The following is a 26,641-nucleotide window of genomic DNA, read 5'->3' as shown; positions in this document are numbered from 1 at the left end:
TGTGCGGGACGCAGCTGATCGATGTTTCTCTCTCATCGATGTTTCTAACTCTCTATCCCTCTCCCTTCCTCTCTGTAAAAAATCAATAAAAAATATTTTTAAAATATTAAAATAATGCTGTTAAGAAATTTAATAAATAAGATTTTTAATGAATTTTTCTTAATAAATGAAACATTCCTAGGCCCAACAGTGAAATATATTAAAATTTTGTGGAAAAAAATTAACATGGAAATCATAAACGGGAATTTAATTAACAAAAATTTATTACGTATTCACTATTCCATCAAAAACAAAACACTATATTAAGCATTAGTTTCAAGATCACTTCCTAAAGAAAAAGATTTAAAGGCTGCCTATTCCAAACATGGCATCTAGAGCTGAAAAATAATGATTCTCATGTTTATGTCTTCATAGAACATAAAAAGCAGAGAAACAGGAACATGAATTTATTTTTAAAAAGTCATCTTAGATATATTTATTGCTGATTACCAAATGTTTCTAATACAAGCCCATTTTGTAAAATGTAATTTTCTTTCTTTAGATTTTCTGCATCAGTTATAATCAATCATAAATCCACAATCCAGAGATTGCTGTTAATATTTTAGTGTACTTACTTTTAGTCTCTTTGCCACGCATACAGTTACAACTTTTTAGAGCTGAAATCATAGAGTATGCACTATTTTGTATTACTTTCATTCTAATATACTTACTATTTGTTTAATAATGCTTCTTAAGTGTTTTAATGGCTGCAAAATTAATCTAGTCCAAAGGTCAGCAAACTTTTTCTCTAAAGAGCCAAATAGCAACTATTTTAGGTTTTGCAGGCCACACCATCTCAGCAACAACAGTCAACTTTGTCATCTATAATAATAAAAGCGTACTATGCTAATTAGACTGGATGTCCTTCCGGATGACCTTCCAGATGAAGACAGGGCTGCAAGGGAAGCCCAGGTCCCGGGTGCGAGAGGGAAGCCAGTGCCTGCAGCCAGGGGAAGGAAGGCCTACTCTTACATAAATTTCATGCATCGGGCCTCTAGTTGTTGTATAAAACAGCCACGGACAAAGTGCAAAGTTATAGTATGAGTGTCCAATAAAACTATTTACAAAAAAGGCAGCAGTATACTCAATAATAAAATGAAAAATAATTTGAAAATGGGGAAAAGTGACTGATAGTGGATAAAGGTCATATGAATAGGCATTCTCTAAAGAAGATATACAGGTGACTAATAAGCACAAAATAAAATGCTTAATACCATTCGCTGTCGTGGAAATACAAATAAAAACTATAATGAAATACCACTTTATACTCAGTAGGAGGGCTAAAATAAGAGACAGAAAATAACAAGCGCAGATGAGGATATGGAGAAATTGAAACCCTCATACATTGTTGGTGGGAATGTAGCACACTTTGAAAAACAGTTTGTAGTTTCTCAAAAGGTTAAACAAAGTTACAATATGACCCAGAAACTCCACTTACAGGTATACTACCAAGAAAAATGAAAACATATGTCCACACAAAAACTTGTGCACAAATGCTCATAGTAGCATTCGTCATAACGTTCCCAAAAGGTGGAAACAACTGAAAAGCCCACCAAGTGATGAACAGATAAACAAAATGTGGTATATCCATGCAATAAGCTGTTATTCTTATGAATAACTACTAATATATACTACAACGTGGATAAACCTTGAAAGCACTATGTTAAGTGAAAGAAGACAATCCCCAAAGACCACATATTGTATTATTTCATTCATATAAAAAGTTCAAAATAGGCAAATCCATAGAGATAAAATGTAGATCAGTGGTTGCCTAGAGCCAGAAGTTTTGGAGGAATGGGGAAGGGACTGATAGTGGACAAAGGTCATTAAAATGTGATGAAGGTTGCACAACTCTGTGAATACGCAGATTTTTTTCAATAAATACACAGCTGGCCCTCCATATCCCTGGGTTTCTCATCGATGATTCAGAGGGCCAAATATATGCACTGTTCCAGGCAAAAGGTAGTGAAAGAAATGGCAAAACTTTCAGAACATACCCCCTGTCATTCCAGAAACAATGTTACAATTACTACCATAACCATGAATCTTGGGACATACATCATATCCATACTTCTTCCCCCAGGGAAAAACCCTTCAGGATGGAACACAGTGGCATTAGAATATATCTTCTTTCTGCTAATCTTGGGGTTAAGGGGAATAAAAATGGAGGGAGTTAGTAACCACTTTTCACTTTTAAGAGCAATAAGGTTCCTTATTCATTTGTAGCTCCTAACTGTTTCTACCACCTAATCTTATGCCCCTTCATAGAACTTTGCTCATGCTATGTCTCTTTTCTAGCATTTCCTTTATCCCTCTCTATTTCAATATATCCATTCTTGAAGACCAGTTTTGACTTCAATCCACATGAGGTCTTCATCAGTTACCCTGGTCTACTCTATCTCCAAATGAAAATTTGCTCTCAGTACCATACAAATGATGACTTTATTTCTCTCCATTTCATGTACCTTAATTTTGTCTCCCCACAGCGCCACACACACACACAAAAAACGAATGAAAGCTAAGATAAGGTCAAAGAATCTTTATATATATCCTAGGAACATAAAACATAACAAAAATAGTAACCAAGATAGCCCTGGCTGAGTGGTTAAATTGGTTGGAGCATCGTACCATACACCAAAAAAGATTGCAGGTTCAATTCCCAGTCAGGTCAGGGCACATATCTAGGTTGAGTTCGATTCTCTCATCGGGGCACATATGGAAGGCAACCAATTGATGTTTCTCTCTTTCTCTCTCCCCTTCCACTCTCTCTAAAAGGCAAAGGTAAAATGTCCTTGGGTAAGGATTAGCAACAAAAAAAAGTGCTCTAGAAAGGTCTTCTTCCTCAAACTGCTACTAGAATAACAGGTGCTATACTAATGCTAGCTTAAGATATTATCATTCCGAAGTACCATCTCAAATGTGATGTCATTTAATCCTAACAACCTGATAAATACTATGGGTAATCATCAGATTCAAATAATTTATGTGTTTTGTCTAGTCAAGGCTATAGAGCTTAATAAATAATAGAGCTAAAGCTCACAATCAAGACTTTAAACTTTAAGTACGTCCTCTTCTTCCTGTTGTTTCAAAATTAGCATTTCAATTTATGCTGATATTCTGTAATTGTTTCTCCAAGGTGATGAATAAATATAAACACTAAGTTCTAAACTTTTTCTAAGTATAAGCCCTTTTTTAAAAATGAAATCTATGGAAGCACTCAATAGGGTAAAAAAAGTTTTGCATTCATTTTCAGGTCTTCATGAGCCCCTGATTAATAACCCTATATAAGATTATTACGTGAAGGATAGGGGTGATAACTTATGCTCTTGTCATATGCTTCCCAGTGCATAGCAGAAAGCACAGAACAAGATTAAGAAATATTGGAATGATTGTAAAAAGTCCATTTTCTTGATATTGACATTGGAAACAGTCAGGAGTTTCTATTAAGATGAACATTTTAGCAGTAATAAAAAAATGATGAAAAGAAGAAAGGACAAATGATAAACAAATATAAAGTAATTCAGCCCAACCAGTGTGGCTCAGTGGTTGAGCATTGACCTATGAACCAGGAGGTCACAGTTCAATTCCTGATCAGGGCACATGCCTGTGTTTCAGGTTCAATTCCCAGTAGGGGGCTCGCAGGAGGCAGCTAATCAATGATTCTCACTCATCACTGATCGTTTCTCTTTCCTTCTTACTTCCTCTCTGAAGTAAATAAAAATATATTATAAAAAATAAAACCATTCAGAGAGAAGGCACAAACAAACAACTGCAGAGCCTTACTGTATGCTAGGAGCTTTACTTCATATTATTTTTAGCCTAAAAATAGCCTCTAAAGTAGTTATTATCAGTCTTTTAGAAGACAAAACCACGGCTTATAAGAAGCTGATTAATTTGCCCAAAGCTTAAGGCCAATGAAAAAGCAAAGAGATAAATTCAGATCAATCTAGGATGGAAGAAATCTGGCTCTTAGCCTGGAATCGCCCAAATATTTAGCTTGACAGCATAGACTGATACAGAAAGGGGAAAAATTATGACATGAAGTTTAAAGAAAAGGGATTGGGGAATCAAAAATAGGAAAAGCACTGCAAAGAGAGGAAAGAAAGGTGGGGAGACGAAGATGAATAATCTAGATCGTGATATATCTGATAGGGAATGGGGGGAAAACAAGAACACTGGACTGAGAACAATCTAATGATAATTCTTCCTGTGTCCCTAACTAACCAGTTAATCTTTCTGGACCTTAGCTTCCTGATTTATAAAATTGTGGATGCTGGATGGCATAACAACTTAAATTTCTAAATTCTTTCACAATTTTCAAAACATTTCACAAGTATTATTTTCATTATATTTCACAGAGCAGGAATTTGGTTTTACTCACTACCGTATCCACAATACCTGGATGGTACAAAATAGGCGCAAAATACTAGCTGAATAGATGAATTTGATCCTGACAATAACCCTGTGAGGAATACAGAACAGGGTAGGTAGTATTTATGCTAATTTTACATACTAGAGGCCGGGTGCATGAACTTCGTGCGGGGGGGGGGGGGGGGGGGCGCGTGGGCGGGACACGCAGGCGGAGGTGTCCCTCAGCCCAGCCTGCACCCTCTCGCAATCCAGGGACCGCTGGCTCCTAACCGCTAACCTGCCTGCCTACCTGATCGCCCTAACCACTCGCCTGCCTGCTTGATTGCCCCTAACAGCTCACCTGCCTGCCTGATTGGCCCTACCTGCTCGCCTGCCTGCCTGCCTGGATCGCCCCTAACTGTCTCTGCCTCGGCCCCCACTGCTGCGGCTTCGTCTAGAACAGCAGTTCTCAACCTGTGGGTCGCGACCCCTTTGGGTGTTGAATGACCCTTTCACAGGGGTCGCCTAAGACCATCGGAAAACACATATATAATAACATATTGTTTTTTTGATTAATCACTATGCTTTAATTATGTTCAATTTGTAACAATGAAAATACATCCTGCATATCAGATATTTACATTACGATTCATAACAGTAGCAAAATTACAGTTATGAAGTAGCAACGAAAATAATTTTATGGTTGGGGGTCACCACAACATGAGGATCTGTATTAAAGGGTCTCGGCATTAGGAAGGTTGAGAACCACTGGTCTAGAAGGATGTCCGGAATGATGTCCAGAAGGTCGTTCGGCTGCCCCATCTAATTAGCATATTATGCTTTTATTATTATAGATGATAAATACCAACATTCAAAGAGTTTAAAATACTTGCTCACAGTTCCACAGAAAAGTGGTAGAAGAGGATGCAAACACAAGTCTTTCAATTACTAGTTCAAAGTTCTTTCCATGTCAATAATTTGCTATATTTTAAGATACTCTTAGGCAGTCAGACACAAGAATAATGAACTCTTCTTATTCCCACCCTTTTGAAGAAAAATCATTAGGATATTGTTACTACAGAAAGCAGTAAATGACCGAAAGAATACCTACCACTCACTAGTGTTACATATGTAAAATAAAGGAGATTAAACTCAATTTCTGATCTTCTTTGATTATCCTTTCTTTTCTGTGTTCCACAATGAGTCTACACCAGGGGTGGGCAAACTTTCTGACTCGAGGGCCACAATGGGTTCTTAAACTGGACCGGAGGGCCAGAACAAAAGCATGGATGGAGTGTTTGTGTGAACTAATATAAATTCAAAGTAAACATCACATAAAAGGAATTTCTTTGAGCTAATTCAGGGGTGGGCAAACTTTTTGACTCGAGGGCCACAATGGGTTCTTAAACTGGACCGGAGGGCCGGAACAAAAGCATGGATGGAGTGTTTGTGTGAACTAATATAAATTCAAAGTAAACATCATTACATAAAAGGGTACGGTCTTTTTTTTTTAGTTTTATTCATTTCAAACGGGCCGGATCCGGCCTGCGGGCTGTAGTTTGCCCACGGTCTACACTCATATTTAGAGCTGGCTACTTTGCAAATGTTTGGTGTTAAATATAAGGGAGACGTTCAAACCTATCTCAACAAGTAAGGTTATTGTTCAAGCCATAACCTTATAGCAAGCCTCCCTAAGATTGAGGAATTAACATCCCACTCTCAAGCTTAGAATCAACTGAGTTACAGAGGAAAAGTTTTGACAGAGCAGACGAGCTGGAAAAATCGCTATGTGCAGAGTGGGTTGTAGAGCCAATGAGGCCTGAAACTTTGCTAGAGGCAAAAATGACAATACTGAAGCTGTCCTACTTTGGGTACATCATGAGAAGACAGATTTCTTTGGGAAAGATAATAATGCTAGGAAAAAGAGAAGGCAGTAGAAAAAAGGAAGACCAAATATGAGGTGGATTGACTGCATAAAAGAAGGCATGAGTCTACAGGAGCTGAGTCGGAATGTTGAGGACAGGACATTGTGGATTTCACTCATTCACAGTGTTCCCAAAAGTCAGAGCCCACTCAAAGGTAAGGCAGCTAACATACATATAACAGAGATAAAAACACAGTAAGAGTCCTAGGGGAAAAAAATCTCCAAGATTCTCGAAAGTACAAGAATGTATTTCAAGAATCTAAGTGAGAAAAAAGAGGGATTGGCTAGAAAATAACTTTCAGATTTGAGTGTACTCATGGCCATGACATGCAGCCTAAGGCCTTGATGATATAGGTTAGTAAGAAAATCTCTGTGTATTGGGAAGCAAAATCTTTGATAAAAAATAAAAAAATAAAAAGACTGTAAACTCATAGAAAAACAAATCCTTTCTTTCAAAAATAAGTCATTTCTGGGTATGAAATGGCCCCCTCAAAAAATCAAGTACAAGGATATAAACCAAAATATTTTGTTATATGGGAGATACTATACAAGTGGCTGTTTCTTAAAGCAAAATCACCAAAATGCACTTCTCTCCTATAAACAAATAATAAACTGAATAGTCTCCAATAACTTATGCTCTTTTGGTTTCTTCTTTCATTAAGAGGACTTCCATTAGGTATATGCCAAAAGTAAGAAAAACTAATTTCCTCAGCACTCAAATAAAACAGAGTATCTGGGTAAGGAGGAACAAATTATCAATAAGGGGGGCGAAAGACTTTGAAACATGACTGGACCCCAGGAAGAAACAGACCTAGAGACTAAGAGAACAGGGCTTAATCAAAATAAACATTCTGTAAATGTAAAGATTAAATTTAAAGGAATAATTTAAAGGTTTTTAGGGTTCTAATTCTATAATCCAAGTTATCTATAATCTACTGTTCAACTTACCTTTTAATACAGTGGACCCTTAAACAATATGGGTTTGAATTGCACAAGCCTACTGATATGCAGATTTTTTAAAAAAACTGTACAGTACTAATAATGTATTTTCTCTGTATTATGATTTTCTTAATAACATCTCTTTTCTATAGTTTTATTGTAAAAATATCTACAATAGATAAATATGTAAATTTACCGTACATCCACAACTCCCATAGCCAATCAGGAGGGAATATGCAAATTAGCAGGACAAAGATGGTGGTGGCCACAGAGCCAGCTGGAGCGGGCTGGAGGCTTGGGTCGCCTGGGCCGGCCACTGAAGGAGAGGCCTCTGGCAACCCAAGCTTCCTGTCTGCCCTGGCCGACCGCTGAAGGAGGGGCCTGTGGGCGGCGGCCACGGAGCCAGCTTGAGCGTGCAGGAGGCTTGGGTCGCCTGGGCCGGCCACTGAAGGAGAGGCCTCTGGCAACCCAAGCTTCCTGTCTGCCCTGGCCGACCGCTGAAGGAGGGGCCTGTGGGCGGCGGCCACGGAGCCAGCTTGAGCGTGCAGGAGGCTTGGGTCGCCTGGGCCGGCCACTGAAGGAGAGGCCTCTGGCAACCCAAGCTTCCTGTCTGCCCTGGCCGACCGCTGAAGGAGGGGCCTGTGGGCGGCGGCCACAGAGTAGGCCAGAACGAGCAGGAGGCTTGGGTAGCCCCTGGGGACAGAGGAAGCTTGGCTTCCTCCATCGCTGGGGGCAACCCAAGCTTCCTGCCCAAACTGGCCAGCTGCTGAAGGAGGGGCCTGTGGGCAGCGGCCAAGGAGCCAACCCGAGTGTGCAGGAGGCTTGGGTCGCCTGGGCCAGCCGCCGAGAGAGGGGCCTGCAAACAGCCCTCAGCCCCTCACCCAAGCTGGCCAGGCACCCCAGCAGGGACCCACACCCTGAAGGGGGCGTGGCCAGCCTAAAAATGGCTCTCAGTCCCTCACCCAGGCTGGCCACGCCCCCATGCACAAATTTCGTGCACGGGGCCACTAGTCCTATCTACAGGGGGGGGAAAGTTGGGGCGAGCAGGCAGGCACGGGGGGCAGTTGGGGGCAAGCAAGCCGGCATGCAGAGTGGTTAGGGGCAATCAGGCAGATGAATGGTTAGGAGCCAGCAGTCCCGGATTGCGAGAGGGATGTCCGACTGCAGGGATTGGGCCTAAACCGGCAGTCGGACATCCCCCGAGGGGTCCCAGATTGGAGAGGGTGCAGGCCAGGCTGAGGGACACCCCCGCCCCTGCATGAATTTCACGCACCGGGCCACTAGTAATATATAACAAACAAAACATGTGTCAATTGACTGCTTGTTATTGGTAAGGCTTACAGGTTGGGGGAGTCAAGTCACATGCGAATTTTCAACTGTGCAGGGGTCAGCATGCCTAACCCCCAAGTTATTAAAGGGTCAACTATAATTAATTTTCCCCTCCTACTTAAGTTATTTCACTATTGGTACGAACAACATAAATTTTTCAGCAAAAAAAAAAAAAAAAAAAATGCAGTGACCTTACCTAGTAGCAAACTGAATGAGTGCATTTTGAAGAGTCTGTCTAATTTCAAGAAGAAAAGATTCATCATCACTTAGTGTATAATACCAATACTGGACATAATCCCTCAAGGAAAACTGGATAACCTAAAACAAGAATATTGGGGGAAAAATACAACTATTTAGGATTTTAAAAATAACAGTGGCAAACTAAAACCTAAAGGATTATTTGCCAATTGGTAATTATTCTCTATACACTAAATTGTGGTGGTAAATAACTGCTTTTATTTTAAAAGCATCAATATGCCAAAAACTATTTCAAAAATTTTAAAATTATTTTGGTATCCCAATTCCTAAGTTTCCCAAATTTTTTTTAATTAGCTATCTATGGCCAAGTCCACTCCAAATTCACAAAGACGGTGCCTGCAAAAAAAGTAAACTTTCAATGTTATTATATAATGAAGAGTTTTAATCAGTTTGATTTAATAAGATGAAAAGTAATGCCAATGGACCCTAATTCTCCAAAAAAAAAACCACAATTTTTCCAAGATTATATCTTCAGATTCCTTTCAAATTACAAAAACGACATAGTTCACTTAATTCTAACACCTTCTATACTGCCAGCAGTATTAAGTTAGCCAATAAATAGCACATAATACAACTTAATTTATAATGTTTTTGTAATTCAGATAAACTAAACATGGGTTTATCTATCAAATGACTGTTAGAATTTTAAGATACACATTACTTATAATAATCATGTAATTTTAAAAAATCAGTGAAAAATATTTGGGGGGAGAATATTTTTAATTCTAACTTTTTTTAAAAACATTTAATCACCTTTATTTGTTTATTGTTTGTTTGTCTTTGTTAATCCTCACCTGAGGATATTTTCCCATGGATTTTTAGAGAGAATGGAAGAGAGAAGGAAAGACAGAAATATCGATGTGAGAGAAACACATCAATTCGTTGCCTCCTGCAGGAGCCCTGACGAGGGCCAGGGCTGGGGAGGAGCCTGCAACCAAGGTACATGCCCTTGACCAGAATCGAACCCGGGACCCTTTGGTGTGCAGGCTGATCTCCATCCACTGAGCCAAACCGGCTGGGGCAAACTTAGAGTCTTTTTTTTTGTTAATCCTCATCTGAGGACATTTTCTCATTGATTTTTAGAGTGTGGAAGGGAGAGAGAGAGGGAGAGAGAGAAACATCAATGTGAGACACACACATCGATTGGTTGCCTCCCGCACAGGCCCCAACCAGGGCTGAGGACTGAGCCTGCAACCGAGGCACATGCCCTTGACTGGAATCGAACCTGTGACCCTTCAGTCCGCAGGCCAATGCTCTATCCACTGAGCCAAACCAGTCAGTGCTTAATTCTAACTTTTGAATGTTGTTGAATCGAAGAAAGTAAATGCACTTTACCAAGTAATAAAACTAGTAGGGAATTGTGTCTGATTTACCAAAGCAGTAAGTTTGTTCATTAGCTAAAGATTACACTTTAACTATAAAATAACTAAAAACATTATCAAATATGTCAGTAAAAACTTTTTTTCTAAATGCAAAATCAATCAAAAGGCTTACTATTAAATACAGTAGCTCATTATAAATTAGTTCATAAATAAGGCAGCATCTTTAAATTTAGAACCAAGGGTAGAATTATATTTCTAGCATGTTACATAAATAGCAAAATTATTTTCAAAAGAAATACACCTAGCACACAATATATGGAATTCAAATACCACATACTAAAACTCACTTGCTGGAGAGGTTCATCAATTATATTGGCACCAGTTAATCTTCTATCGATCTTTATAGTCCCGGCTTCACGTTTCATTTCTTCTAAACACTTAAAGGAAACCATCACATCTTACTGCATAGTTTCTTGATTTAAAATCTCTGTGGTTTACTTCGAACTGAATATTCATTGTAACTTTCCTGTCATTATCTTCAAGTACATAAATAACCTTATTTCTTGATACTCTAGTAAAAACAAAACACTACTTCTCAAGTTAGCAAAACTACTAACCAAAAATAAAAATCTATTCTTAATTTCAAAAATGTAATAAAATCTGAAAACATTATTTAGAATGTGAGAAAACTGAAAATATACAGAGATAATGTTGACATATTTCAATGAAACTTTAAACCATAAATTAGTTTAACTGAGTTAAATTATTAATTTTCCTCTTCCCTTTTTCCCCTCCCAGCCCAAAACAGTTGGCAACAATATCCTTTAAGTTGATTTTACTTAGGGATGATTTTTTAACAACTAAAGAAAAGTAATTTGTTCATTTCTCTGTAGTCTTCAGAAAGATCAGTTGTCTGGAAACAAGATGAAAAGTAGTGGTTCACTCTTCAATTAAAAATACAAACCAAAGCCTACTTATATATATTTACTAGAGGCCCAGTGCATAAATTCGTGCACGGGTGGGATCCTTTGGCCTAACCGGAGATTGGGGTCGGCTACCAGGGGGAGGGACCGCGGTTCGATGGCCGGCCACAGGAGGTTGGCTGTGGGAGTGCACTGACCACCAGGGTGAGATCCTGCGTTGAGCGTCTGCCTTCTGGTGGTCAGTGCACGTCATAGCAACTGGTCGAATGGTGGTTTGTTTGCTTAGGCTGAGCTCCCCCCTGTCAAACACAGAGCCGCAGGGCAATCAGGGGATTGGGGAGCTCCCCCCTATCAGGCACAGAGGAGGGCTGATCAGGGGGTTGGGGTGCCTTCCCCTGTCACGAACAGAGTAGGGCGGATAGGGAGGTTGTGGCCCCGCCCCCTGTCACACACAGAGCCGCAGGGCAATCAGGGGATTGGGGAGCTCCCCCCTATCAGGCACAGAGGAGGGCTGATCAGGGGGTTGGGGTGCCTTCCCCTGTCACGAACAGAGTAGGGCGGATAGGGAGGTTGTGGCCCCGCCCCCTGTCACTCACAGAGCCACAGGGCGATCAGGGGGTTTGGGCGCTGCCCCCTGTCACACACAGAGCCGCAGGGCAATCAGGGGATTGGGGAGCTCCCCCCTATCAGGCACAGAGGAGGGCTGATCAGGGGGTTGGGGTGCCTTCCCCTGTCACGAACAGAGTAGGGCGGATAGGGAGGTTGTGGCCCCGCCCCCTGTCACTCACAGAGCCACAGGGCGATCATGGGGTTTGGGCGCAGCCCCCTGTATCACACAGAGCCGCAGGGCGATCAGGGGGTTTGGGCGCTGCCCCCTGTCACGCTGATCCCGGTGCCGGGAGCCTCGCTGCTCCGCTGATCCCGGTGCTGGGAGGCATATTACCCTTTTACTATATAGGATAGAGGCCTGGTGCATGGGTAGGGGCTGGCTGGTTTGCCCTGAAGGGTGTCCTGGATCAGGGTGGGGGTCCCCACTGGGGTGCCTGGTCAGTCTGGGTGAGGGGCTGAGGGCTGTTTTCAGCTGGTCACACACTCTTCAGGGTGTGGGTCCCCACTGGGGTGCCTGGCCAGTCTGGGTGAGGGGCTGAGGGCTGTTTTCAGCTGGTCACACACTCTTCAGGGTGTGGGTCCCCACTGGGGTGCCTGGCCAGTCTGGGTGAGGGGCTGAGGGCTGTTTTCAGCTGGTCACACACTCTTCAGGGTGTGGGTCCCCACTGGGGTGCCTGGCCAGTCTGGGTGAGGGGCTGAGGGCTGTTTTCCGGCTGGCGAGTGACTGAAGCTTCCAACCGCTCCTTGTTTTCTTCTCTTTTTTTTTTTTTTTTTTTGGGCCAGCTTTAGCTCTGGGGCCTTGCTGCTGAAAACATAGATACAATGTTGCGGTCCGAGCCCGGCTGAATGGAAGCCCTTTTCTGGGGTTTTGTTTAGCTTCTTATTTGCAACATAGTATATAGTTGCTTAGAGTTGCAACTGAGAGGCTGGCAAGTTAGGCGGGGAACGTTGGAGTCTGCAGCAAGCAAGCCTCCCTGCTCGCTTCAGTGCCTGGCTGCCGGCCGCCATCTTGGCTGACAGTTAATTTGCATATACTCACTGATTAGCCAATGAAAAGGGTAGCGGTCGTACGCCAATTACCATGTTTCTCTTTTATTAGTGTAGATAGATGTATATATTTATACATATAAAACATACGGTTCATGTTTATAAAACCTCTAAGAATTTTTCATAAAACATGCTTATAAAGCATTTTAGAAAAAGCAAATCAAAATCACTATTTTTTAGACCATCTACTAAAATATATTATGAATACCAGTCTTGACTATGATATATTACTGTTTGGGATCTTACTTTTTAATTGATTTTTAGAGAGAGTTGAAGGGGAAGGGAGGGAGAAAGACAAACATCAATGTGAGAAGGAAATATCAGTTGGCTGCCTCCAGCACACCCCCCAGAGGTAATGGAGCCTGCAACCTTGGCATGTGACCTGACAGGGGATTGAATCAACCTTTCAGTGCTTGGAATGATGCCCAACCACAGGGGCCAAGGCTGGGATCTTAATTATAAAATATTCCCATCTTCTATTTATCACTCAAATGAATGGAAACTACAAATGGCTGAGAATTGATTCAAAAAAAGAAAAGGTTCATTTCCTCAGAAAGATTTGTGAGCAAACTCAAAGTACACATTAACAGGAGTCATAAAGGAGGACAAAAAAGTTTCAGATTATTTTAAAAGTTACAGTATTAGAAAAAATTATTAATATGAAAATCAGTGGGATAGGGTTATTTCAGTAATGTAAAATAATACTTTATATATTACTTTCTCTGCATCTCCTACATCTTAGCACAAATTGAACAAAATAATAATTGTAAAGTTAAATTCCTAGCAGCAGCTCCAGACCAATTGTCTCTCTTTATAAAAGGTGAAACCATCCCCATCCTACAATAAAAATTGAGACAATGCAAAACTGAAGCCTATCTATCTTACTCAAATCCAATTTTATTTATATGACATGAGAGGCCTATTGCACGAATTTGTGCACCAGTGGGGTCCCTTGGCCCGGCCTGAGGTATTGGGCCGAAACTGGCTCTCTGACATCCCCCGAGGCATCCCAGATTGCGAGAGGGCACAGGCCAGGATTTTAGGATTTTAAAAATAACAGTGGCAAACTAAAACCTAAAGGATTATTTGCCAATTGGTAATTGCACAATCGGGGCTGGGGAGGGACGCGGGAGGTTGGCCAGCAGGGGAGGGACTGCAGGAGGGCTCCAGAGAATGTCCGGCCTGTCTTGCTTAGTTCCAATCAGCCAGACCCCAGCAGCAAGCTAACCTACTGGTCAGAGCGTCTGCCCCCTGGTGGTCAGTGCATGTCATAGCAACTAGTCGACTGGTCATCTGTTTGCCCCCTGGTGGTCAGTGCACGTCATAGCGAGTGGTTGAGCGGCCCTAGCATATCATTAGCATATTATGCTTTGATTGGTTGAACGGACAATCGAATGACTAGACACTTAGCATATTAGGCTTTTATTATATAGGATTGAAAAAAGAATTTAAAAAAGAACATTCAAGATGATATAAAATTGGCCCTAACTTATTAAAATTATAAATAATGCATAGCCTAATTGCAAACTACAGTTTTCAAGTGAGTTAAATAAAAAGTATACCCTTTCTCCCTCTGGTTCCTTTGTTATTTATTTCATTCAAAACATTATATTCATTGACACAAATCATATATGTGATACTTTTAAAGTCTAGTTTAAGGATAGAAGAAAACACTCCAATTTTCTGTTTTTCCCCAAATTTGTATTCGTAGTTTTAACATCTGACAAAGTTTAAAAGGTAACTTGTTAAAATGCATTTTTCTAGGCACAATCAGAAAGTCTCCCATAAATTTATAATGAATATGAATGAATTATAGAAAAATCTGCTAAGCCATAAATGGATGATCACATTTGTAGTTATCATTATGTAGAAGAGGACTGAGGTTTCACATTCCTTTACACTATTTACCTTAGGAATTCCAGTTGATGTTGGAGGAAGAAATGAGTGTTCACACTGCTCTAGGTACTTCTCTGAGTTTGTTTTTCCAAACAGAAGAGTAACCACAAAACCCCTGAAAAAAATTTAATTATAGATATGAAAACAAAATTTTACTATAATCTAACACATCTATTACCAAATATTTTTTCAGATTTAATAGGTGGCTTATCATTCACTAAAATATCAGTTTGTGACTTTGACAAGGCAAGGAATTGACAGATTTTGCTATGCTCTGAAATTTAAATTAACTATCAACATTTGTAAATTTACACAATAATGCCTTTCCAAGTTTTCATCCAGAATAAAAAAATAAAAAATCATAAAAAAATCTCAGGCAACATTTCAAACTGTAGGAAAATCAGCCCTCCTTAAATAAGTAGGCTAGCTAATAACCAAAGACAAAAACAAATGAGATCTAAATCAATAGTTAAAACACATGCTGTATTGCTAATTAACATGAGATTTAATAACTTCTCACTATGACTACAACACAAAGGCTACATGTAAAATAGTGACCCAATTTATTATTTATTTAAATAAGCCCGGAATTAATAAAGGAAAATTAAACTCAAGTTAAACTCAAGTATTGACTAAATGCTATCAATATTTTCTATATTTAAAATTTACCAATTAACTCTAAGCACTACTAAGTAGACAGAAATTCCATCAGGAGGAAAACTAAATTTTAATTTTGTAATAATCATACAATAATCTTACAGTGATTCAAAGATTGTAGGGACAAGAAGGGAACAGTGAAAAATCATATATAGGCAGCTTCAACTACTGAAGATTCTCAAGGTTCTCTGCTTTTTGTGGCTACCTGTTACTTCACTGCGCTTCAGTACTGGCATCACAAAAGCAGGGGGGAAAGTGGAAAACACAAATAAAATAACATCAGCTTATGTCATCAATTCTGTTTTTGTTTCATTTTAAAAGGCTGGTCTCAGAATTACCAGTAAATTTCATCTGTGTTGTATCTGATGTTAATATTAAGATTCACATTGGCTCTGTATTTCAGTTTTACCTGGTTATAAGCACAGTTACAGACACTATATAAAGTAAACAATGTACTTCTAAAAACATCATCTTGGAACAGACTAATAAAATATAAACCTTTGCACAGAGTATGAAATCAGGGAAGTAGGCTAAGGAAAAGTCTGATCTTACAAAGAACCTAATAGCTTTAGCACTGAGGTTAAGTAAAAACAGGTAGAACAAATGATTGCATAACCAAACAAACATAATAGAATGCCATTAAATAACCTATAATACAGTATAAATGGTATGCCAAAGTAACAATCAAAAACAAAACAAATTCATCAGTGCTTTTCTTTCCAAAAGTATTCTTATAACTAGAAAATAAGGGATTAGCTTTAACTATATGCAAAATATATACATTTTCAACATTATAAATAAACTGCAGAACTTAAAAACTTAAGTGTTATTAGCAAAAAATAAAAAAGTGGTTTTCACAGAAAAATTTATTAATTCCTCTCGTTTGCATTTTAAGTAAAAAAAGAACAAAAATGTATTTTTTAAAACTTACACAATAAACCTACTATAATTAAGAAATTATTTTAATTATATGAAATGTTTTTACTTGACATTGTTATTTGAAAGCATATTTTTGCTTTTAAAATTCATAGCCATTAAACTATACTAAGTTAAAGAAGGGACAATATTCTTCATAACTACCGCCAAAATAAGAAAGACTTCCTTCGGGAATTATGGTACCCACTGCCCATAACTGAATAACCTAGAAGTGCATAGTTAACAAATCTCGTTCTGAGAGGATTGCTAATATGTAAGTAGAAGTCCCCTATTGTGGCAGTGAGTTTCACTGGGATCTGAAACAGAACATCAATTTATGTAACTTGAAATTTCACACCCTACCATGTGACTTAATATTATCTAAAGAGTTTTTAGTGGCTCTCCCACACTTTCCAATGTCCCATCTTATCTAAAAACTAGAGGCCCAGTGCACGAAATTCATGCACAGGTAGGGTCCCTAGGCCTGGCCAGTGATCAGGGCCGATCTGTGGGGTGACCGGCAGGGCGATTGGGGGGCCCCTGCTGGCACCCACCTTGGCCGAACTGGTGCCACCTGCTTGCCAGCCCTGCCCCCCACCACTGCCACCAGTCGCCTCCCTCTGCAAGGCGACTGGCAGGGCGATGGGGCGGGGGGGGGGAGGCCCCTGCTGGCACCCGCCTTGGCTGGCCTGGGGCCTGCGGGCTGAAGGCAGCTCCTGTGTTGAGCGTCTGCCCCCTGGTGGTAAGTGTGTATCATAGTGACCAGTTGTTCCGCCATTTGGTCAATTTGCATATTAGGCTTTTATTATATAGGATGTTTACATACTTTACAAGTATCCAAAAATGTTTTTGAAAATTATTCCTTAAAAAATTAGCAGATGCAAAGAGGAAACAGCAGAGGCTCCCGTGACTTTGAAATGAATGCACTCATTACCCTTTTCTCTTTCCCAAATTTTATATAAAATAGTTTAGTCAAAAAGAAGTAATTCTCCACCTCTCCATCTTCCAAGGGTTCCTAGGGATCCTACCTTCCTCTATAAACCTAAAATTTCCTTCTTCTCTGAAGTATTGGAAAATCCTTCTCCTTCACTTTTGCCAAGCACTTATTCAATTAGTGAAATAGAAGAAATCTCTTCTTTCAAAGAAACACCTCAAGACAATCTCCTTTCAAATAAGGAAAAGCAGTTATAACCCTACACGGGAAAGGTGCAACCATGCAGCTCTGGCCTTAGCTTACGATTAAGGAATGTAATTTAGAAGCCAAATGGCTACAGATCTATAGTCTTCAATCATCTTTATAATCAGTAAAGATATTCAGGACTCCATTTATCTGATTCCTATCACTTATTTCTTAATTGTTCAATACACCGTTATAGTATCTAAGCAATTCTAATAAAAATACTAAAACTAAAATAAAAAATAATTTTATGAATAGTCCTTTAATTCTCACTTGTTCAACAGTCAATGGTGCACTCCCTATAAAAATGGCTATGCATTACTTTCAAACCCATATCCTGAAAGAGGTAATAGGTAACTGATATATTCAGAAGCCACTCTTTTAGTGTCTTATACATTCTTTCAGGCCACAGTTTATATATGCTATTCAATTCAGTGAAGTCCGTTAAACCTATAACTCCTCCAAATTTGGGGGTTTCAAAATATATTTTAAAAGAACTCATAGGTACTTATTTCACAAATAATTACAGAAATGTATCATCTATATATATATATGTGTGTGTATATATATGTATATATATGTATATATGTATATACATATATATACACACACACACATATGCACACATATGTGTTAACAACAAAATGCACATTTCAGCTAAGCTGATTAGAATACCTAAAACAAGAATCTCTCATGTATACACTCTCTTACATGTCTGATATCAAATGTTCTGCATGGGAAGCTATACAAAATCATGACTGAAACCTCTCTCGTAAAGGTTTATCAAGGCAAGGTAAAAAGTATAAACTGCAAACCAAATAACCATGAAGAAAAAAACTGCAAATTCAGGTGTTTGAATTTTCTTAACAAAAGAAAAACAATTAACATTGTTAGAAGTCTAATCAATAACACAATTATCTCCATGTAAAATTTGATGTGTTATCAATATAACTTACTTATTTTGTTACTATTATAATAAAGTAATTTCAACCTTAAAGGAGTAATAAAACCAAAAGGAATTTTTAAAAATCGTAAAAATTTTCCTTTATCACAAAGAAGTTTGTATCAACTATTTTATTTTTGAAGATGACTAACCATATTTCTGGCACAAATAATGACCATTATCATCTTATTTCTATAAATGTGTCTATTTTATTTTTAAACTTTGGTAAAAACAATTTGGAAAAATAGCATTCATAATAAACCATACTTCCGTTTCTCTTGGTTATTTTTTTCAATTTTGAAAAACAGAACATGACATATGAATTGCAAAATTATAACTGATTATACTTACCCACCCACAAAGCAGAGGATATAAAATGCCAAATAAAATATTACAAAGGGTCCAAAGGTTATTAGAGAAAGGACAACGCCAAGGCTTCCCCATCCCCATATGGACAGACTGGTCTGAAATAAAGCAAACAAAAAAAAGTTTTTAAAAATAAATATGAATTATAAAGGAACCAACAAAACTTTTTTATAGTTTTAAATTTCTCCTTTTGTACATTTATAGTACTGTTTTAATTACTGTTAAAATATTTACTTTTGAAAGTGTTAAGTACAATGTTGGACATTTATCTCCAAGAAATGATATACAAAACCTGAATGTAGGAAGAGATTTATTCATAGAACATCAGTAATGATTTTTTTAAAATCTAGTGAAAATGTAAAGGTACAAAAATAAATAGTTATACACATTGTTAAATAATATGCTGGGATGAGAAATGATAAAGTATTTATAAAAACATTTGTGTATTTTTATATGCAAAAGCATATGTAAAATGTAGACTAAATTTGTGCTTATTTTCAATGCTTCATTTCAAAGCTAAGTTGAAATATAACTATAGTATAACTTATTTTTTAAATTAACATTTCCAGGTAAGAAATCTGTCTCTCACTGAAAATTGTGCTATTTTCAATTCAAACTGTGTGTAGAAATTTGTAAAATTATAATCACTAAACTTCCAACTTCCACTTAGCAAAATTTATCATGAGCGCAACAAAACATCTCCAAAAATTATCCGTAATTAAAAAAACAACAAAAAACCCTATTTCATTTAGAATCCAATAAAAATACTTTTGTTGAAGGCAAACTGGATTTTAGCAATTTAAGTCATTATGAATAAATACATGTATTCAATTCAACAAGCTATATCCATCTGCCTTGCACTGTGAGGTATACAGGGAAGCATTTGTCTCTTTCCATCAAGGAGCACAGAGAAGACTGTCTTATAGGAATGAAACAATTAGACACTGAACCAAAAGAAAATAATACAAAGCATTATAAGATGCTAAACTGAACAAAATTAATGACCAAAAAACTATGGAATAGACAGTAAGTGCTGTGAATTATGAGAGAAAGGACAGTTGTACTAGTATTTATTCATTTTCATTCATTCATTCACAATCATTGAATGCTTCCTATGTGCTGGGGAAACCAGTGCATAAAACATATCCTGGTAAGGCTACATTCAATAAGGGGAGAAAGATGAGCAGACCCTCATTAATTTTTTAAAAAGCAAAGCAACATTATTTACACGAGGTTTGACTGCTCTCATGCTCCTACTCTATATCCTACAGTAGTCTCCATGAGAATCTGGATGTAATTTCTTGCTACCTGGAACTACTTTGCAGTGATTACTTGGTTGCAGTCCAAGCACTGCCATTTGGTCTGAGCCTGGATATGTCCTAGACCTGCATCTCCCACCTCTGGGGTTAGATGGGAAAATTTTCCCAGAGGATTATAAGGTACCATCACATCATTCATTGGCACTGAGTAATTTTGTAGCTGGAATTGGGCCCTGTATTGTGGTCTTGCAATTATTAGTCCATATGCAGCCAAAATGCCTAATCCAGAAGTCTGGTCTGTTAGAAAGGGAAACAGAAAGTGACCTCCTTTGTGCTATAGGAGTTCCAGAAAAGGGGAATCTGATTACCTTGTAGTGGGATCCCCTTGACGGTGTTTTTCAAAGCTTTTCTTACCAGTGTTTCTAAACATGTTGCACTTTCTTCACAGGCATATCATTTTGACGTGTTTTTCCCCCCCAATCTTCTGGAAAAAGGGAATGGAGGCAGAAGTGGGTTGGGACAGTTAGGGCTCTACCATCCTCCACTCTGGGTGTAGGATATATACATATCTTTTTAAGTTTACACACCAGAAAGGGAAAAAAGACAAATAAGTAAATAACTATATATTCTATTAGACAGAGATAAGCATTATAGTGAAAAATAAAGCAACTTTATCTGGTTGATCTAAGAAGCTCTCAAAGATTAGATGATACATAAACAGAAATCTTAGACAGGATTTAAAGAGAATTTATAATATTGATTCTTCCTATTTTTCCATTTATGTCACTCAGTGTTTTGGTTTTTTGTTTTTGTTTTTTTTTTTACTTTTTCTATATAGACTGGTACCACAGTACTGCCAGATGTCCAACTATGGGAAACAGATGCTATTTCCCAGGATTCACTCAAAGTCTTATCCATGGACTTCCCTGAAAAGAGTTCTTGTCAACTCTCAGGAAAGCAGAAATGAGACTATTCACCTACCTCCTTCAGTGAGACTTCATCTAATAGTAGCAATATTACTCTTTCTTTACAGTTAAGATTTATGCTTGCTAGTCCGTTTTTTCAAAATTAAACAACTAATTAAGGATAAATTTTGATATATTCAAAGGTCTTAAAAATAAAACCAAGCAAAGTGGCTATCTCTGGGGATAAAGAAAGAGCGCTTGCAATGGGAGGACAACACCTGGGGGCTTTTCAAATACTCATAGTATTCTGCTTCTTAACCAGGTGTTTGCTTTTTAACCAGTTAACTGCCATAGTATTTTGAATTTAATTAAAAAAGGTTCGCCGCTTGCATCTATAGACGCTTATGGTAGTTAACTGGTTAAACTACATAAATGTTTTGTTCTTCTATTTGAATCATACCTTCCACAATTAAAAAACTTATCAAAAAAGAACCACAATTAAGTTAATATGGGGAAGATTATTTAATGCAACAATTAGTTAATATGGAGATGCTCAACTGTCTAAAAATTCCCTTTCAGAATCTTATAAGTATGTTATGCACTTGAAAACAGTGGCAAATTCACCGAAAACAAACTCTTATTCATTCGCTGAACAAATATTTGTAAATACCTACCATGGTAGTGATTTAACAGTAAACAAAACAGACATTACTGTCACATTTCTTTTAAATCTTGAGACAACCCTTTCCTTAAGTAAGTTTGAGAGAAATTTTCATATTCTAGAGACTAATAAAATTAAACAAATCCAATCAAGCAAGTTTGGTGCTCATTTGCTCAGGTAACCTGCTCATTGAAACATCAGAATAGGGAACTGTTCAAAAATAAGCTTTATGTTATTCTTAGTGTTCCCACCTATCTATATATATAAAAGCCTAAGTGACTGTTACGACCGGTTTACCGGTCACTATGACGATGCACTGACCACCCGGGAACAGATGCTCAATGCAGGAGCTGCACCCTGCTTGTCAGTGCGCTCTTACAGCCAACCTCTCACGGTCCTTCCCCCCTGGCCGACTGGTCTCGATTGGCCCCGATCGGCCCCGATCACCGGCCAGGCCGAGGGACCCCACCCATGCATGAATTCGTGCACCAGCCGAATATATAGTATATCTAGTATATCTATACCAGGGGTCCTCAAACTACGGCCCACGGGCCACATGCAAATACAAATATTGTATTTGTTCCCGTTTTGTTTTTTTACTTCAAAATAAGATATGTGCAGTGTGCATAGGAATTTGTTCATAGTTTTTTTTTAAACTATAGTCCGGCCCTCCAACGGTCTGAGGGACAGTGAACTGGCCCCCTGTTTAAAAAGTTTGAGGACCCCTGATCTATACTAATAAAAGGGTAATATGCTAATTAGAGCAGACATCTTCCAGACGTCCATCTGGGCATCCATCTGGACAAAGGAGAGGCAGGCCGCAGCTCAGGCAGCCACAGCGGCTGTGAGGGCCTGGGCTCAGGCAGCCATGGTGGCCGGCAGTGGCAGCAGCAGCGGGGTTATGGGGGCAGCGGTGCCTTCCCCGATTGGCCAGGTCGCCTTCCGCAGAGGGAGGCCAGACTGCGGCTTAGGCCGGGGGCGAGGCAGAGGTGGTTAGGGGTGATCAGGCCGGCAGGGGAGCAAGTTAGGGGCAATCAGGCCGGCAAGGGGGCAAGTTAGGGGAGATCAGGCTGGCAGGGGGGCAACGTAGGGGCAAACTCTTTTCAGGCCCACAGGGGGGCAAGTTAGGGGCAATACCTCCAGGATTGGGCCTCCATAAATGGTCTAGTCCAGCCGTGGGCAAACTACGGCCCGCGGGCCGGATCCGTCCTGTTTGAAATGAATAAAACTAAAAAAAAAAAAGCCCGTACCCTTTTATGTAATGATGTTTACTTTGAATTTATATTAGTTCACACAAACACTCCATCCATGCTTTTGTTCTGGCCCTCCGGTCCAGTTTAAGAACCCATTGTGGCCCTCGAGTCAAAAAGTTTGCCCACCCCTGGCCTAAACCGACAGTCGACATCCCCCGAGGGGTCCCAGATTGGAGAGGGTGCAGGCTGGGCTGAGGGACCCCCTACCTCCGTGCACGAATTTCATGCACCAGGCCTCTAGTATGTATATAACTGCCTGAAATTATAATCTTATTTGGTGAAATTAAGAAAAACATTTGCCTTGCCCCCAAGCATGTCAAACTCGTGGCCAGCAGGTGCATGCCTCATTTATTTAAATGCTTGCCTGGTTTGGCTCAGTAGATAAGAGTGTTGGCCTTCAGACTAAAGGGTCCTGGGTTCAATGCCAGTCAAGGGCACATGCCCGGTTGTGGGTTCAATCCCCAGTAAGGGGCATGCAGGAGGCAGCCTATCAATGATTCTCTCTCATCATTGATGTTTCTATCTATCTCTCTCTCTCCCTTCCTCTCTGAAATGAATAAAAATATATTTAAAAAAAAACATGTCTTGCCGAAACCGGTTTGGCTCAGTGGATAGAGCGTCCCGGGTTCGATTCCGGTCGGGGGCGTGTGCCTGGGTTGCGGGCACATCCCCAGTGGGGGATGTGCAGGAGGCGGCTGATCAATGTTTCTCTCTCATCGATGTTTCTGACTCTCTGTCTCTCTCCCTTCCTCTCTGTGAAAAATCAATAAAATATATTTTTTTAAAAAAAATGTCTTAATACCATTTAAAAAGCTTAAGTTATAATTATTTCCTCAGATAATACAGGATAAAATTTAGGACAATTTGGTACTATATCAGAAACCTTTTACAAATTCAAACAGGTATTACTCCAGGAGCTGACTTAAAATGAAAGCCAAAATAAAAAAAACCAAAACAGGAATAAATCTACATTACAATGATTTACATTAAAGTAATTCTTGATAGATTACCATTTTCTTCTCTAAATATAATACTTAATACTGAAATATCCACACTGGCAGGTGTTCTAGATTCACTGACTACCCAACTGTGAGTTGGAAGAAACCTTCAACATCATCTAAGGCAGAAGTTCTCAAACTTTTAGGTTTTTAAATGCAGATTTTGCTCCAGGATGTCTAGGGTGGGGTCTGTGACTCTTCCATTCTAACAAGCTACCAGTACTGTTTAGAACTAAGGAAAACGACATACTTAAACTCTCCCCAAATTAACCTCTAGGTCTACGAAACTGTATTCACAATTCTGTACCCCAAAAAGCTATAAAAACTAAAATTGTACCAAGCATTCTACATATCTTATTCTCATTTACTTCTCAAAACTTAAGAAGAAATAAAGTTAGTATAGCATAGTGCTCAAAAAGTATGGACTCTGGAGTTAGAGTTATCAGAGTACAAATCTCACCTTTGATATTTATTAGCCGTGTAGCCACTGTATGCCTTTATTTGCTCACCTCTGTCATGTGGTTGTGTGGGTAGTAAACGAGTCCATGATGCAATGATCAATGTTAGGCTAATTACTATTATTATTCTTAGCTTAACGAGAAATTAAGATACATATAAAAATGCAGGTCTTTACCCAGCTGTTAAAAGTACGCTGGCCCTGGCTAGGTAAACCAGTTGATTTGAGTATTGTCTGGATGTGCCAAGGTTTCGGGTTTGATCTCCAGTCAGGGTACATACAAGAATCAACCAATGAATGCATAAAGGGGTAGAACAACAAATTGATGTCTGTCTCTCTCTCTCCCCCTCCCTCCCTTTGTCTCCCCAATGCTCTCTCCCTTACTCTCTCTCAAATAGATAGATAGATAGATAGATAGATAGATAGATAGATAGATAGATAAATTTTTTTTAAAGCATCCTTTTGATATAGCCTAAATCCCCATGATCCATCATAGGCTTCATCTACTTGGTGTCAGAGCCTAGAAAAGTTACCTTTAGTTTCGTAATTCAAACACATGAAATAAGGCCACTGCATACAAATTTTTAAAAGTATAAGAGCTTTGCCCTGGCTGGTTTGGCTCAGTGGATAGAGCATCAGCAGACTGAAGGGTCCCACGTTTGATTCCAGTCAAGGCAAGGGCACGTGCCTGGGTTGCGGGCTCGATCCCCAGTCGGGAGCATGCAGGAGGCAGCGGATCGATGATTCTCTCTCATAATTGATGTTTCTATCTCTCTCTCTTTCCCTTCCTCTCTGAAATCAATAAAAAATATTTGAAAAAAAATAGCATATATTTGCTTAGTAAAAGCAGTGGGTTTTAATTACTAGTTAATAAGATATACTTTAATCATGCAAAAGTCTTATTTTCCACTTAGCATATAATTTTTATTTCTATATTAAGCTGTTACCAAATTTACTACTTTACTATTTATCTTATCCTGACCAAAAATATATTGAAAAATTTTTAATTCTTCATTCAAAGGTGATTTCAAAGCCTATTTGCATAACTAAGGTAGCTCTTGAAGACAGTATTATACTTCAAATAGCTTGCTTTAATTTTAAAAGAAAATTAAATTTGTTGTACATTGTTGAGTGATGTCTGATGTTCTTCTCATTTTCCAAGTTTATAAGTTCAAAAAAATTGAGTTACATGTCAAATTAATAAAATGAGTTAATCAATTTATTCTTAAAACAAATTTGAATCAGTTTAACAATTATAAATTTCTAGGCTCAGATACAGTTTATACTCTAATCTAGGCTGAGTGGTTTCATTGTGAAACTCATTTTGATTCTCTATGCATGAACTTCTAATGTATAAATAAATAAGAGAAGTTTGCTTAGGTAATTTATAAGGTCCCTTTTCACTTTTCTAAATTTATAACAATTCTTATACACTAAAAAAAATGACATCTATCAGTCGTTGCTTAGAAATCTGAAACTGAATTAAAAATGTTCCTAAAAAGCATGTAGTGTAAAAGTAAAGAAATAGTAAAGGCTTTGTTAGGTACAGCAGTGTCAAACTCTCACAAGCAGTATGTCAGAGTGAGCAGAGCTATGCTATGCTAAACTGACCAAGCCTTGACACTCCAGTCTCTGCCTGCTGGTGTCAAAACAGATGGGCCTCTAACCACTTCAGCCTGGAACTCTGGGCCTCTCCATGGGTCTTGAAGATCCAACCACCTTCACAATCAATCCAAATCCCTTGACAAAGAGAAGAGTACAAGGCTAGGACTTTCAATGAAGTTCAACCCATTAAGGTCTATCAACCACTATGGGATTGCTGAAACTATTTTCCAGGCTAATTCTGAACCCAATATGCCCTGTTATCTTTGGTCACCCCAAGAGCTAAATTTATTAGTCTTCTCCTGTACTCTAATCACTATACTGTTCTTGTTTTTCCTCCTCTAACTTTCCACTGTTTCCATCCCTACCAAAGCTTCCCTCTAGGTTTACTCTGTTCCATAAAAAACAAACACATTAGTATCCTCAAATTTTTCAGTTTGCTTTAAGTAAAAGCTGCTTCTCCTGCAATCCTCTCAACTTCATGATGCAGGATCACAGTCCCAAATATAGCTCCCAGCCAGTTTCCTGTAAAAAGTCCTCCATGTGCAATTCCTACACAGTAGAACTACCTGGGAGCATTTTAAAATCCCACTGCCCAGGTTACACTCCATACAAAGTAAATCAGAATAGCTGGGGATGGGAACTAACCACTAGAATTCCCACTGTGCAGCAAAGTTAGAATGGAGCATTAGTAGTGTGTAAAGTTCTCCAGGTAAATCCAATATGCAGTCATTGTGTAAACCACTGATCTCCAAAGGACTCAAAACTCTTGACATGTGGCACACAACATTCTTCTCTATCCCGAGTACTAC

General features: G+C 38.9%; 1 protein-coding gene across 7 annotated transcripts in view; it reads right to left on the bottom strand.

Moving 5' to 3' along the window:
• SNX13 (sorting nexin 13) overlaps positions 1 to 21,570 on the bottom strand; it is an 87,579-nt gene extending 66,009 nt beyond the window's left edge. For 3 of the 7 annotated variants that reach the window (XM_014544652.1, XM_014544654.1, XM_014544653.1), the window contains exons 1-5: positions 21,533 to 21,570; positions 18,680 to 18,792; positions 14,649 to 14,751; positions 10,509 to 10,598; positions 8,778 to 8,899 (exon numbers count right to left, since the gene is read on the bottom strand). In XM_014544652.1, coding sequence (XP_014400138.1) covers positions 8,778 to 8,899; positions 10,509 to 10,598; positions 14,649 to 14,751; positions 18,680 to 18,792; positions 21,533 to 21,535 — 431 coding nt within the window. In that variant the 5' untranslated portion in view covers positions 21,536 to 21,570. Of the gene's footprint in view, positions 1 to 8,777; positions 8,900 to 10,498; positions 10,599 to 14,648; positions 14,752 to 18,679; positions 18,793 to 20,321; positions 20,421 to 21,532 lie in introns of those variants that run through there. The other 4 variants (XM_014544656.1, XM_014544659.1, XM_014544655.1 and 1 more) reach the window with 3 other exon arrangements.
• Positions 21,571 to 26,641: the final 5,071 nt, after the last annotated feature.

Source organism: Myotis brandtii, unplaced genomic scaffold (genome assembly GCF_000412655.1).
Source record: "Myotis brandtii unplaced genomic scaffold, ASM41265v1 scaffold374, whole genome shotgun sequence".
Classification (NCBI taxonomy): Eukaryota; Metazoa; Chordata; class Mammalia; order Chiroptera; family Vespertilionidae; genus Myotis; species Myotis brandtii.
The sequence above is the reverse complement of the archived record's forward strand: the minus strand, read 5'-3'. Positions and strand labels throughout refer to the sequence as shown.